This window comes from Kwoniella dejecticola, chromosome 9, assembly GCF_000512565.2.
Source record: "Kwoniella dejecticola CBS 10117 chromosome 9, complete sequence".
Classification (NCBI taxonomy): Eukaryota; Fungi; Basidiomycota; class Tremellomycetes; order Tremellales; family Cryptococcaceae; genus Kwoniella; species Kwoniella dejecticola.
In genome coordinates this window covers 1,424,185-1,438,580 of record NC_089309.1, presented here as the reverse complement: position 1 = coordinate 1,438,580, position 14,396 = coordinate 1,424,185, and the positions used below count along the sequence as shown (strand labels likewise).

Genomic DNA, 14,396 nt, shown 5'->3' with positions numbered 1-14,396 from the left:
TTTTCCATTCGCAGCCATGCAGCTACACTACGATCGACGTGACCGCAGCGTCGACATGCCATATCAGGCCCTCTGGGTGGCATGATGAGAGCGATGACGCCGATTCTTGGGGATCAATGGTGACAGACCTCCACTTTGACCTTCCATTCGAAGATCAAAGTCGCATCTTACTGAGGAGAGACAGAACAAAGCAAGAGAGAAAGGATGTTCCTGTTCCTATGTTTTATACGAGCATTTCAAATCTAGTACTGCGTCCGCTCTCTACGAGCACCTAGACGGCAAATTGATGCGAATCTCGTCAATTATCCTTGACTTCAATATTCAGTGTGATACCTTGATATTCATCGCCTCTGTCTGAAACTTAGATCATACTACACCGTCTGAAAGATCGTCCCCTCGCGTAGAGTAATAGAGTCAGATAGGCGTACTCGGCATGTAAGCATGTCTGTATTTCAGCTTCGGCATACACTGATACAGTGGCACTCTACAGGACTGGCGAACCGACCAATCCACTAGATGAGATCCACGAACCCCGGGATGATGATCCTGCTCTTGGCTCGATTCGTGATGCAGCCTCGTTTGGAGACGACGAATCAGAAAATTTCACTTCAAATAATAATGTGAGTTCCTATCATCAATCTCAGCCTCATGAGGGGCGTAAGACAGCGTTGAATTGCAGGTTTAAAGCACTGCTAATGATTGATAATGATTAGGCACCCGCACCCCCTATACCCAATTTGAATAATCTGAAGATCAATGAAGAACCCGAGGAAAGTTCGAATTTGGGAGATACCAGTCTAAGGAGAGTCGCGAACTTGATCAAATCAGGCAAAGGTGGGTCTACATGCGACTGATTGACCCGATTTTCCCCGAACTTCATATCATTCGAATAAGAAGACTGATACGATGTGGAACCGCAGCGAAAAATATAATATTTTTGCTCGGAGCGGGAATATCGACATCAGCTGGAATCCCAGATTTTCGATCTCCCAAAACAGGTCTATATCATAATCTCCAGAAACTCAATCTCCCTTTCCCCGAAGCTGTATTCGAGTTGGGGTTCTTCAAGAAACGACCTGGGCCGTTCTGGGAATTAGCTAGGGAGATCTATCCTGGGAAATACTTTGTGCGTTTTGTTCTGGCCGCCATTGTCCGTTCATAATTATAATCCATTATTCGTCATTCGTTATCAATTTATTCTTCTCGGCTCTCCCCTGAAATGGCGTGACAATAGGGAAAGATGTATGATCACCCCGGATGTTCTGGAATGGTGCTGATGTCGAGTCTCAATCGCGATATATAGCCAACACCCACGCATTATTTCCTGAATCAACTCAACCAACACGGATTAGTCAAACGCATATTCACGCAAAATATCGATACCCTCGAAACCCTTGCTGGGTGTCCTGAGGACCTGGTAGTCGAGGCTCATGGGAGTTTCGCGAAGTCGCATTGCCTAACGTGCAGAAAAGAGGTGGATCGAACGAAGATCTTGGAAGCGGGAGTGAGGGAGGGTAAGGTGGTCAGATGCGATTATGATGTCGACTACAAGGTCACTGGATCCAAGGTGAGAGGAAAGGGTAAGGGCAAGGAGAAATGCGGGGGGTTAGTGAAGCCTGTGAGTGCATCTCACGTTCTTTGCGCCGTAAATACGATCGCTAGAATGCACACTGTCCTCCAAACCTCAGCTGACCGCGAACATGGACAATAGGACATCGTCTTCTTCGGCGAGGATCTACCTGATCGTTTCTTCGACTTATTGCCGGTGAGTCTGTCATTTCAGGACTTGATTTTGATGTCTACCCAGACCGGACTCAAGCACTATTCTTGTCCCCATTGGAGAAGAACCCAATCACGCGAAATGGAGAATACACAAATCTCAGAGAATTGGTGCTGATATTGACGATGGGCCGCTCTAGGACCTGAAACAATGCGATTTATTACTAGTCATAGGCACGTCTTTACAAGTCCAGCCCTTCGCCTCCCTTGTCGATAAGGTCCCAGCGAGTTGTCCGAGATTACTTATCAACCGAGAACCTGTCGGACCGTTCACCCGAACGGCAAACAGAGCTGGCATTGACTCGGAAGGCAAAGATATGTATTATGAAGGCGACGCCGATTCGGGGGTATATGAACTTGCTGAAGCGCTAGGATGGAGAGATGAGCTGGAAGAGATGATCGAGAAGGGTAATCTGGGGTTGAGGATTAGGTATAAGGAGAGTGAGACGCCGCGTAAGCCTAAGAGCAAGAAGACGGCGAAGGATGAGGTCGAGGGTGGAGATGCAGATGCAGATGCAGATGAAGTGGACGGGCTGGAAGAGGTCTTACGGGAACAATTGAAATTGTAATCTGCCGTTTGGCAGGCCAAGGGATATGTATGCTTTGGTCTGATGTCATCAGATTGGAAGGATGTTGCGGGATGGTAGTATTGATGTACTGTATGATATTGTACTGTGCGGTAAAATGAAATGAATGACCTTGTAGATCCAGATAAATGTTGTAATCTGTAATGCAATGTGTTCGAGTAGACTGGTCATGCTCTGACATAACAGAATATGCAGTGATTATCATCGATGAAGCTAGGTAGCTATAGCCGTAGTGGGTATAAATGGAGTGAGAGTAAGGGAGATCCGTGAGGGGTCGTGGTCGTTATGGTATATATATAAGATACAACTTTTTTCGATATTAGGATACGGGGTATATCTGTGGTAATACTATTACTAGCTCGACGCCAAAGTCCAAGTCAGGTCTTATGGACATGTAGTCGTCCCGCTTCTTCTCTCTCGTATTCGTTTTCGTCTCCATACTCGTGTTTGACGTCTACAATTGTACCTGTATCCGGCTCCGGATTTAGGGGCGACCTCGACCTCGTGACGGTTTGATTAATCGAGGAGACCGATGATCCTCTCTTTGATTCTAGATCACAACACAACGCATTTCTTGCCTTTCCCCCTCCCTCGACCACTCCCTTTCCTCAGACTCTCCTTGATGGCAGCGTCGAACACCTCTTTGACGCCCCATCCTTCCTTGGCTGAACATTCCAGATACCGCTTAGCTCCTATTTCCTTGGATATTCGTTCCCCCTCTATCGAAGTGATAGGCTGGACACCCTGAGCGGCCATCAGGGACTGTGTTTGCGGATCGTTTCGAAGGTCGGTCTTGGTGCAGATCAGAAGGATGGGGACGTGTTCGCAGAAATGGGCCATCTCGGGGTACCACTGATGTCCCGTGGGAGCGTGGGCAGTCGAGGTAGGATTACGTCGGTAGTGAGAAGGAAGGAAAGGTCAATGATAGTCAGCGCTCATCCGTTACGCATGATTCTTGATAGGAAGGAGTGAGGCGGTTCTCTGATGTTTTTGACCTTCCTCGTGACTATTGTCATATACTCTGCCCACCCTTGAGGAGAAGGAGAACATAATCCGCACAAACTCACCTTATCTTGCACGTTCAATAAACTCGGCCTATGATTACACGCAAAGACAATCAAGATGACGTCCGTATCGTTATAGCTCAGCGGCCTCAGTCGGTCGAAATCTTCTTGGCCTGCTGTATCCCATAATGCCAATTCGATGATTTTCGTCGGATCGTTAGGCGAGGGGATCATCGTTATCAGGTTCTCGAAGACGGTCGGGACGTATTCCTGCGCGTGAGATAAGATCAGTCAAACGAGTCGTTTTGTCTGAAGAAACAGCCGATATCCTCGTCCCCAATTCTCTCCCCACGTCCAGGACTGATCGATACAGATGAAAGATGGAGTGGCCAACTTACCTCCGGGAATCGGTTCTCCGCGTACACTGTTAATAAACATGTTTTACCGCAACCTGACAGGAAACAAAAATTGTTAGTGCCAACTGCTCATGCACCTCTGGGCGTTTTTCAGAGTTTCGGAGTGGTAACTGTCTCGGTGGATACTCACCACCATCGCCTACAACTACCAACTTCCTCTTTATATCTGGTCTCCTCGTCGGTGCGCTGTTCTCGTAAGACTGCAGAATTGCGCGAGTCAGCTGCACTCATGTATGGTTTCGAGCGGCCACTTTTGAATCCCGAGTCCCCACTAACCGACATGACTCCCTGCTGTATTCCCTTCCTCTGTCACTGTATATTTCTTGGATAGGTCTGCTTTGGGGTGTGTCCGAGCGTGAAATAGACGGAAGTCTTTGTTGAGTATTTGGTCTTGATGTGTTGAGGTTGTTATTGTCACTTTTGACTTGACGAGAAGAGCAAACGCGTACAGGCCAAAGCGCGAATGGGTCAATCTCCTACACGTGTCATTTTTCCTTCAGCGGCATAATCGTTATCATTGTATTCTTACCAAATTATCGCATGGGCCATCTGAAGATTTCAAGGTCGGTTGGTAGTGTATAAAGTAAATTTCTACCGGCGTATTCGTCTCTCATTCTCCTTCTCCTTCATAATTATACAAAGCTAGCCTTCGAGGCAGAGCTATCATCCCCACCCTTTGCAATGATCACTTCTTGAACCCTACCCTACTGGACAAGATGATGCTCGTATCACCTCGTCCTGCACCTTTATTGCGGTCTCTTGATAACCCTTTATCACCCCCTTTGGTCTCTCCTTCTGTCAAGATTCATTGTCGAGAGCAGTCCCCTCCATCCTCGCCTATTCAGGATGACGAGGAAGCCGAAGATGAATACCTGCCTCAAGCGTCTGGCTCGGGCCCAAGGTCTCGATCAACTTCTGCGCCTGCTTGTCGGACCGAACGGAAGTTCAAATGCCGTCATGAAGGCTGCGACAAGGCTTATTTCAAGCCTTCCAGACTGGCAGAGCACGAATTGACACATACTGGCGAGGTGAGTTAGCTATCTCATACGCGTTGTATCAAGAGCAGGAGCTGAACCGCTATCTCTCGTAATTTCTTCTTTTGCAGCGACCTCATAAATGCCCGGAATGTGGTCAATCGTATCTTCGAGCGTCTCACTTGACTGCACATATGCGGACTCACCTCTCAGCAGACGCGAAGCCGTTCAAGTGCGAGAGGGACAGATGCGGTAAAGCCTTTTGGACTGCAACGCATCTTAAAAGACATGAAGATACACACGACAAAGCGGAAGTCTACCCTGTAAGCCAGTTTTTCGCTTCGGCAAGCTCACAGGCATCGCAAGCTGACAATGCTGTTTCAGTGTCATGAATGCGATCAGACTTTCGCCAAAGCGCACTTGCTTCGCGAGCATCACGCGCTTGTACATATGCCCGAAGGCACGAAGCTTTTCCAGTGTCCGCATGAAGGGTGCGACAAGAGCTTCAACATGAAAGCGCATCTCAGAGCGCACGAAAAGACTCATGACGGTATGTCTCCTATGATCAATGCGATCGAGACTTTCATGCTGAATTCCCCTGATATCGATGTAGCCAATCGATATACATGTTCTCATCCGTCGCACGGCACAGATTTCCCCTCTTTCCCCGTATGGTCGGCTCTGCAAACGCATATTCAACAAGCGCACCCTCCCATATGTCCCCATGCCGAATGTAATGGTCGGGCCTTCAAGAATGCCCAACGGCTGAAAGATCATCTGAAAGTGCATGATCAACAGGCTGCGGACAAAGCTGCCCTAGCATTGGCACATCCGGAAGGCGAACTTCCTTTGCTGCTCTTAGAGGGTATATCTCGAAGTAAAAGGCGGAGAATCAGCCAGGTCGAGAAACCGGAAGATGGTGGGGCAAGCCCAAAGCTTAGAAGAGTTAAGAGTGGGGAGAGTGGGAAAGATTGGTGGTGTGATGAAGAAGGGTGCGAAAAGCGTTTCAAAACTGTGAGTGGAGCTTACAAACAGAAGCCGATCGTGTTCGCCTACTTGTCCCAACCCTTGTTGAAAATGTCTCTCCCCTTCATCTCACACCTTCCACGCTCTTATGATCACCAAACTACCTTCTGCCCCATCGCCATTCATCTTCCTCCTTAACTCTCTTTTATGCTTCCCCCGCGCAAATGATTATAAACTGAAGTCGCGACCGATCTTCTTCCTTCTTCATCAAACGGAGAGTACCTTCGGGTGCAATCGTGTTTGATGAAGTTGTGGGGAAGATCACAATATGTGCTATTGACTTCATGCACCACCCTCTGATGCGCTCCCATCTGTCTTTCTCGACTTCTTGTATCTCACGCAATTGCTTGTCCGTCGAGAGCGATGTAAGGCTAATACCCTGACCAATCGATCTAGAAATTCGCCCTTGAATCACATCGCAAAGCGATCCATCTATCCCTCCGACCTCACATATGTCCAATCGAGGGCTGCGGTAAATCTTTTCCTCACAAGTCGAACCTCACAAGACACGTCGCATCTCATTCGAGGCCTACTACTCCCATTGACAGGGATGCGGATAATTCCAATGGGTTAGTCGGGAAAGTAAAAGAGGTCAGAAGGTTCGGGTGTCCCGCACATGCTTTCCAGAAATTCATTCAAGCCCCTCCTGATGTACTCGCACCCACGCCGACTTCGGAAACTCCTCTTGAAAACGAGGACAGTGATCGATGTTTGAAGAGGTTTTGGCGAGTATACGATATTCGCCGACACCTTGTGGCTGAACATAATATAGAAATAGAAGATATGGAATGCAGGAGATTGTTAATTTTTGATCGGCAGGGTTAATTGTTCGATCCGATTGCTTTGAACGAAGAGTTGTATAGTATAGTTACGTCTTTCTTGTTGTTGTGTATATAGAGTGGATTAATTATACGAATACAGATAACGAACTTGATGATCAGTCGGATGCAGACGATTATAACGCTCTAATGCTTCGGGCTCTTACGATCAAGACAAGGATACAATCTGGTCCGGACGTGTTTTTATATTGATATTGTTTCATCCTATACACTTTCGATTGAAAGTCAATCTCGCCTTGTCCAACCACAGCCCCAATACCCCCTTACCCCCCACTGTGTTCGGATCGCCTTTTGGTAACCCGCTGAACCACCTCATGTTCAACACCCCCTGCGCACTCATTCGTGCCTTTGGATCGAGTTTAAGTAAATTCCCTAAGATTTCCAGTATATCACGTCCATCCTCCTTGGAGACTTGGTTGAATTCCGGTAAATAGTCAATCAGGCATTTAGGGTTGGAATGGGGGAATTCGATCTTGGAGGAATCGGGTAAGAGGTTGAATCCCTAAGTGGTCAAAAGTGAGTCAAGTGTGATTAGATTCAGCTAACGGAGTGTTTGGCAGATAGATGGGAAGGATTTCGATGTGAAAAGGGGAAAGGAAGTCCAAAACTCACAGGCCATGACTCGTGAGTTGGCGTACCTAAGATCTTGAAGATGCTTGAGATTAGACCTAGTGAGCCGTATGTCGAGTCGAAAAGAGGTTGTCTAATTCTATTTGGGGTTGTGATGTAGTTGGGACGACCGTCAAGTGGATCCTCAAGTTCATCATCGCCCTCGCGCTCGACATCGTATTCGTAGTCATGAGTGTGCTCGACTTGTCTAGTGGGGCATGATTCAGCAGGAGTTGAGGACGAGGACGAGGACGAGGAGGAGGGAGAAGACGGTGTAGATACGGCCTCGTATCGGTCGGTATACGGTCGGAAGAGCTGAGCGATTATACACCCAACAGCCCATAAATCGATTTCGAGCGGGTCGTACGTTGTCGGGGAGAATAGTAATTCGGGGGCTCTGAATGGTCTGCGAGAAATATAGTCAACACTTAGGTAATTGGTAGTTGAACGATGAAGTCAGATTTGGGAAGACGATTTTGTGCTGATTCGATTATGCTTACCCTGTTCCGACATCGCAGTATAGGAAACCTTTGTTCTCTCGTACCTCCTCTTCCCCTTCGTCATCCTGCGCTGGACTCACGTCTCTCTCAGCATGATTGTCGGTATCGTAGGTCTTCTCAGATGGGGGAGAATAAGCAATCCCAAAATCGATAATTTCCAGTATGCCATTCCAATCTAACATGATATTCGATGTGTTCAAATCCCTATGCGCTACAGGAGGATCCATCGAGTGAAGGTGATTCACCCCCGATAGGAGTTGATATGCTATCCACTTCGAAGTTGCTGCTACTTTATTCCTATCCGTTGTGCTTAGTGACGGCAACGATGACGATGTCGTACGGGGATCATCGTTATCGACATTGCCTCCGTGTAGAGCGGGGCCAAAAGGGAAAGTCTGGTCTTGCAGCATTTCCGTCAGAGTTATAGCGTACAAAGGTAAAACCAGACGATGTTCGAATGTTTCTTCGTCGAAAGTGTATCCCAGGACTCTGATGATCTGCAAGATGGAAAACTTGGTCAGCTTGTTTTGTTACCAAGTTATGAGGGAAGTCGGCTAATCCAGGCTTTTTTGTCTGAGCTTGAGCGACGTACATTAGGATGATCAATTTTGCGAAGCAGATCAACCTCTCTTCTAATGTTATGAGGTAATCTACCTTTGACTGCACCGTGGCGAGGCGCATAGACCAGCTTTATAGCTTGCCATCCCTGCAGACCGCCGTTCTCGTCTATATCTTGCAAATCGAGCGACTGATGCTGGTGAGATGCATGATCGTCGAGATGATGATCGCGATTGGCATCATCCCGGATTGTTGTACGGCTGATGCTTGATGGGTCTTGGATAGCGTAGATATCACCTTGACGCCCTGCACCATATTCGGGAAAGAGATTAGCGATGCCTTGGGAATAACGGTGATGGAGGATGGATTGAACGGCTTACCTTGAGCGATGTGGATCATTGTCCGGGATGTGAGTATCGGGCCATCGTAAATGTCGGTCTGACCGTGAACAATCCCTCGCGCCGTGTATATCCAGTCGCTGGTATCTGATTTCGTCTGTGTCGGATGGGTAAGATGCGATAGATGGTCAGCTCGCTGGGCTGTCGAACGAAGAAACAGATATCAAGGCACCGGATCAACTGAGATATGGGAGGGAAACATATTTTTGCACCTCACTTAGACACAACATTTCGGCTGAGAAGAGACAGCTAAAAGTCAAAGTTCGAAGACACTCCCTTCAATCCATTTAATCGAAAGCAACCCGACAGTCGATACTGTGCCAAAGTCAGCAATAGATAAGCATCACGCCCGAGAAACAGAAGCTCCAAGACTTAGAAGACGTCTTTCCGTGCGATCGACCTGATCCTGCCCCCCACACAAGAATTCATCGAAATTTGTAAAGCAAACTTGTTCGAAGTCTCTAGGTTTCTGATACGATGGTGCGTTCATCCTGATCTGCTTTCCTCTTGGGTCAGCAAAAGCTGATGCAATTTGTATCATGGAAAGTCCGCTCCTCGAGTGATTGCTGAGCTGGTGGTGACCGGTATAAGGGTATTGGGGAAAGCTACTGCCGCAGCGGGATCGCAAGCTGTGAAGAGTGAGTTGTGCAAATTCACGTCCAACAATCAAGGACTTTTTCCCCATCAATCTTCAAGACATCATTTGGTTCATTCACGTATGCTGCAAAAGGACTTACTGCTGATGTATTGCTGATCTGGCTTGTCTGCAATAGACTTCAAGCACAAACCCGAGGGAGCCTCTGATTCGGCGCCTGTCGGAGCAGGGTCATCCAAGAACAAAATCACCAGTCAGCTGAATATGAGTCTGGACGAAGCGCACCTGATCCTAAACGTCAAGAGGGACGAATCGATGGAGATCATACAGAAGGTGAGTCTTTCTCTCGTCGATCCCCGACAGAATCGGAAGGATGGGAGCAAGTTAGAACAATGTTGAATCTCGTTTTCTTTTCTTTTCTTTTCTTGTAACGTAGCACTACGATACGATATTCGCAGCGAACGGTCCTCAACCTATAAAACCCGAAGCGCACACTACCCCTCAAGCAGCTAAGAAGGCCTCCCGAATCCCGACACATTCCCATTACTTGCAGTCTAAAGTGTACCGAGCGTTGGAACGTATAAAAGCGGAACGTGAAGCCGAAGCTCCTCCCCCGCAATCGCAGTCAACAACAACGACTGAAGCTGCAAATGCAGCAACAGCTTCGACGGTGGAGAACTCTAATCCGATATCGGCTGAAGCTACGAAGACCGTCAAAGAGGGAGAGACTGTCGCTCCTCCCCCGCCGCCAGGCTCGACTTAACCCATTTTACGTATATTACCTCCAATGTATAATCTGATGCATACACTTCTCTTGGGACCCCACTGCACTGTCTGTCCGTCTTTCCACTTGATAAGCATATTGTACTGGAAAAGGCATAGTTGCGGGAAGGAAAGCGAGAAGAGGGTCAGGGGTGAATTGCTCTTGGTTTCAGATATTTCGGAAACAATTTGCAGCACCGTGCGTCATAATTCGTGTAACTTCAAGACTCTCAACGCGTCCACCTTAAGCTTTCGAATACTTCGGTATTGGACGCTCATAATCGCAATCACTACTATACTGTGAAGACAGTCATCGTGATATCTCGTCAGGATACATCAGCACTCAGGTGTTCAAGATGAGCACTACCTCCCCATATTCACCCACCGAGAAACCTCGCGCCGATTCAACGTTATTCGACTTCTCCGCCCCGCCCAATCACACCAATCACGATCATGACGATGACGAGGGAGAGGCAGAATTCCTAGATAATGTAGATTTGAATGCCCCTTCACCCAATCCCGATGTGTTCAGCTCAGCTCCTGATGCCAAGAATGAACGCGACTCGATATGGAGAGGGTCGACTGCTTCATCCTCGTCGTCCATGTACCCTTCTTCATCGATGGCTAGCTCGTCTAAATCCAGGCCTCCTTTATCGACCCAGTCAAGCACGATGAGCTCTACGACTGTCTCGACGCTGATGACTTCCGGAGGGGTGACGCCTTTGGTACTTGGAGTAGCTGTTGTGGATTTCAATCATCTGGTCAGTGAACCCCCGCCATACGGCCAACGATCATCAGCCATCAGCCTCGACTCAGAGAGCCACGGAAGAGTTGGAGAGGGAGAAAACGGTGGTAGCTGATAGTTGGAGATCATAGATTGGTCCAACGGTAGAATTTGCGTATCCGCCTTCACTGCAATTGGCTATTCAAGACGACGAAGATTGGATGAGATTATTGCCCTTCTTAGCATTGCCTGACGGGGCACACCTGGTGAGCCGATTAAACTCTCTGGTCTTGTACAACGATTCCGAACGTTAGACAGCTGATATTAGTGTGTTTGTAGAGTGAGGAGGATTACTCGTATTTCGTGAGTGTTCATCTATCTACCTTGAGAATCCCATCCTAACCACAGGCAAGCTGACTCGACTGGGTTTTACACGACTGGTCACACAGCACTGCACATACAACGGGTCTGGCAGTCAAGTTCCTACGGACGTGCCCTCAAATCAGACTTTGTTCGGTATATCGTACGTATAACATACCACATCTGCATCAACAATACTTGATCCAGATCACAAGCTGACTTCATTCGACTGTCTTAGGTGCAATCGACAATTGGCCGCATCAGAGCTGACTCGCCGACCGAGCGATGTGACTAGAAGTATGGTTCAAAAGGCGGTGGTGGTCATAGCTAGTCAACCTGTTTTCGTATGTTCTCGTCCTGCGAGCTGTCTCTTGTGTCTCTCGCTCTGATGCTTACAAGCTCTGTATAGGGTCCAATACGGTCAGTTGGCAGAAGCGGTCGATGGCATGTTGAACACAGCTGACAATAATGGCATTTTAGCGATAAACTCGGAGTAGTCACTAGAGCCTATTTCGCTCAGCGGTGAGTACCCCGTCTGTGTACTATAGAATGATGATGGTATGCGGGGCCAGTCTAGCTGACATGACTGATTTGCTTAGCGATTTCACGCAGACTGAGATATTGGAGGATTTCTACACTTCTCTGGAATCCAGTTTGGAGGGTAAAAGTGGCGAGGGAGCTATGTATATAGGTCAGCTGAAGGTCCCAGCATCTGTCTTTGAAGGTTCCATAACTGACAATAGGCTTAGGCACGAGTTTGAGAGAGTTGGTGCATAAATTCAGGCATAGAACATTGGTCCTGCTGAAATTGCTGATACTGCAGAAGAGGGTGAGTGATCGCGCTTTAGTCTGATGAGTCTGTACAGCTGACTTGAAGATACGTCAGGTGATGCTGTACGGCTATCCCGTTGAGAAACTGTGCACTTATCAGTACTCGCTTGTCTCACTGATACCTGGTAAGTGGTCTCAATTGCTCATGTCGTACAATGAAGCTGATCGGACAACGAAGGCTTGTTGATGAGTCTGCGAGATTCTGGCTCACCAGATCTGGACGCCAAGAAGACGAGAGTGCGACCCACGTCATTGCGGACGAGCGATAGATCAAGTCTATTGAGGTATATGGGCTTGCGTACGTTCTCGTTGATGCCGTGATTAGATCAGCTCAAGCTGATATCATGACGATGACATAGCATTGCAAGTGTTTGGCAAAGATTCGTTCTTCCAGCCGTACATGCCCTTGCAGCAGATACACATGTTACAAGCGAAATCGTGGTTGGTGGGAACGACGAACCAGATTGTTACTCAACAGAAAGATTGTAAATATGACTTACTGGTGAATGTGAGTGCAAGGCCCCGTACCGGCACTGCCGAGAATTTCAAGCTGAGCTGACCCATTTCTGCTGGGTGTTTCAGATCGACACAAATACTTTCGAGTTCAGCGATCCGAAGCTGGAAAGGCTGGTGACGTTGACACCCGCAGACAGGAAATGGATGGACGATGTAGTCAGAACAGTGGAGGAGTCGTATACTTTGGTGAGTTTTAACTCATGATGCCTCTGCATCCCCCTACTTCGCTTGATTCAGTCACTGAGAATTGTATCACAGCCTGAAGGAGAACGACCAGGGTGAGTTGCATTTTTCGGCTATGGAGGGGATCAAGAGGGTTTCAGCTAAACACGAGGGCATCATCAGGTTCAAGGGCAGCGACGATGACCTTCGAGCGAGATTCGAGGAGTATCTCTGCGCGGCATTATCGTCAATCAAATATGCCGACTTCTTGACGAAGGCCAAAAGGCAGGATACATCGATTGTAGGAGTTGGTAAGTGTCTCGTCATCTCCTTCCCAATGGCAATCCGCCGTCTCTCCCCTCCGTGAGCAATGCGCGGCACTGAAACGGCTTTACTGACAGGTGGACCAGCTGGAGATGGACCGATCCTCTCGCCCTTCAACGAACAATGGATCGCATCGTTCAAGACCACGCCGGCACACGATATTTGGAATGGATGTACGGATCCTGCCCTTTTCGATATTTGCGAGCCCAGGTGAGTTGTAATTGTCCAACCAGCCTCTGTTGCCATACCTAGCTGATCAGGGTGTTTTGTAAAATTAGACATCCTTGCGAAGGTAAAGTCAATGCTGTGTCTGATCTGGGTCTGCGTCTGGCCGGTAAGTGTCCATTGTCCTCACCCTCGCTCCATCAAGTCAAAAAGGGTCAAGGCTGATTCTGCGTATGGTGATTGAGATACAGAGGGCTTCCATGATCTGCATCTAGATCAGCAGCTTGGCCCAACTCGAGATGCCCTCAGCTCAGCCTTCGCAGCTGGTTCGTCATCGATTTTCAAGGCGTTCGACGGGGTCAGATCCGAAGTGAACACGCGACTGCAACAACAACAGCGTGAACGTGAGGAGCGAGCATCGACTTCAAAATCCACTTCTTCCCCATCACCTCTAGATCCAGGATCTTCAACGTCAACCTCCACGATGAGTTCGAATACGAATACCGCGGGCACGGGTGGGAAACAACTTGAAGATATCAAAGCTACCTTGGGTGGAATTGGCAGTTTCTTCGGATCTAGGATCAATAATCTACGTAATGCCAATGCCAGTACCAATGCCAACAACGGTGCAGGGCAAGTGCAAGTGAGCAATAATGATAATAACCCCTCAACGTTACGATCTTCGTCTGCGGGAAAAGAGGAAAATAAAGGTGGTCTCCGACCTATGAGTCTGATGGGCGGTAGTAGTAACACCAACAGTAATAATGGTAGTAACAACAATACTCCATCGGGATTCGGGACGTTGAGTAGATTAGGAGGCTGGGGTAAATCGTGATTGTTCAAATTTCAACATGGACAGTTTAATGAGAGGGTTTACAGATACATGTGAATCTAAGCATACATTTACAGTGCATTGGTGATGACATGCCATATGAACGAACCTCTTTCCTGGTATAAATGATAGATCCGCTGCCGATTTGAGACGAGTCGATTTGCTTGCTTGCATTATAGGAAATCATGAGATATTCATTCGGGACATGATGACAGATAATCAGTTGGATAACACCCAAGAGTACAATTAAGACCATAAGATAGTAGTAACATTGTATCGCGCAGTATAGTATAAGGTATATCATTATAATGACAATAATATCACAATCGCAAATCAGGTATTGGAGACACACACAACAATGGAGATTATCCAGGTCAAGTTGACCGGTATCCGAGCTGACAATTACAAGAGCACAAGAGGACAAGATGACTAGGA

At 47.7% G+C, this 14,396-nt stretch overlaps 6 protein-coding genes across 6 annotated transcripts; 4 read left to right on the top strand and 2 right to left on the bottom strand.

Moving 5' to 3' along the window:
• Nucleotides 1-286: 286 nt before the first annotated feature.
• I303_107469 (uncharacterized protein) lies at nt 287-2,348 on the top strand (the record flags this gene model as incomplete). Its single annotated transcript, XM_065969594.1, has 7 exons — nt 287-324; nt 491-620; nt 714-834; nt 921-1,126; nt 1,304-1,618; nt 1,712-1,765; nt 1,920-2,348. The coding sequence occupies 7 exons, from the start codon at nt 287-289 to the stop codon at nt 2,346-2,348; spliced, it is 1,293 nt and encodes a 430-aa protein (XP_065825666.1).
• A 573-nt stretch (nt 2,349-2,921) lies between these two features.
• I303_107468 (uncharacterized protein) lies at nt 2,922-4,068 on the bottom strand (the record flags this gene model as incomplete). The annotated part of the gene is made up of 5 exons (XM_018410148.1): nt 2,922-3,218; nt 3,434-3,640; nt 3,769-3,821; nt 3,917-3,986; nt 4,063-4,068. The coding sequence occupies 5 exons, from the start codon at nt 4,066-4,068 to the stop codon at nt 2,922-2,924; spliced, it is 633 nt and encodes a 210-aa protein (XP_018261151.1).
• Nucleotides 4,069-4,502: 434 nt separating this feature from the next.
• Nucleotides 4,503-6,611, top strand: I303_107467 (uncharacterized protein; the record flags this gene model as incomplete). The annotated part of the gene is made up of 5 exons (XM_018410147.1): nt 4,503-4,814; nt 4,892-5,083; nt 5,145-5,310; nt 5,374-5,774; nt 6,183-6,611. The coding sequence occupies 5 exons, from the start codon at nt 4,503-4,505 to the stop codon at nt 6,609-6,611; spliced, it is 1,500 nt and encodes a 499-aa protein (XP_018261150.1).
• A 213-nt stretch (nt 6,612-6,824) lies between these two features.
• On the bottom strand, nt 6,825-8,691 carry I303_107466 (uncharacterized protein; the record flags this gene model as incomplete). Its single annotated transcript, XM_018410146.1, has 5 exons — nt 6,825-7,127; nt 7,238-7,640; nt 7,735-8,231; nt 8,327-8,598; nt 8,673-8,691. The coding sequence occupies 5 exons, from the start codon at nt 8,689-8,691 to the stop codon at nt 6,825-6,827; spliced, it is 1,494 nt and encodes a 497-aa protein (XP_018261149.1).
• Nucleotides 8,692-9,167: 476 nt separating this feature from the next.
• Nucleotides 9,168-10,048, top strand: I303_107465 (uncharacterized protein; the record flags this gene model as incomplete). The annotated part of the gene is made up of 4 exons (XM_018410145.1): nt 9,168-9,170; nt 9,238-9,328; nt 9,464-9,618; nt 9,722-10,048. The coding sequence occupies 4 exons, from the start codon at nt 9,168-9,170 to the stop codon at nt 10,046-10,048; spliced, it is 576 nt and encodes a 191-aa protein (XP_018261148.1).
• Nucleotides 10,049-10,403: 355 nt separating this feature from the next.
• On the top strand, nt 10,404-13,964 carry I303_107464 (uncharacterized protein; the record flags this gene model as incomplete). The annotated part of the gene is made up of 18 exons (XM_065969593.1): nt 10,404-10,808; nt 10,924-11,037; nt 11,111-11,134; nt 11,221-11,294; nt 11,370-11,475; nt 11,541-11,551; nt 11,612-11,653; nt 11,731-11,822; nt 11,881-11,960; nt 12,018-12,087; nt 12,141-12,260; nt 12,322-12,470; nt 12,545-12,664; nt 12,737-12,756; nt 12,824-12,951; nt 13,042-13,174; nt 13,243-13,298; nt 13,381-13,964. 18 exons carry the CDS (start codon nt 10,404-10,406, stop codon nt 13,962-13,964), a joined length of 2,328 nt encoding a protein of 775 aa, XP_065825665.1.
• Between the last annotated feature and the right edge of the window lie 432 nt (nt 13,965-14,396).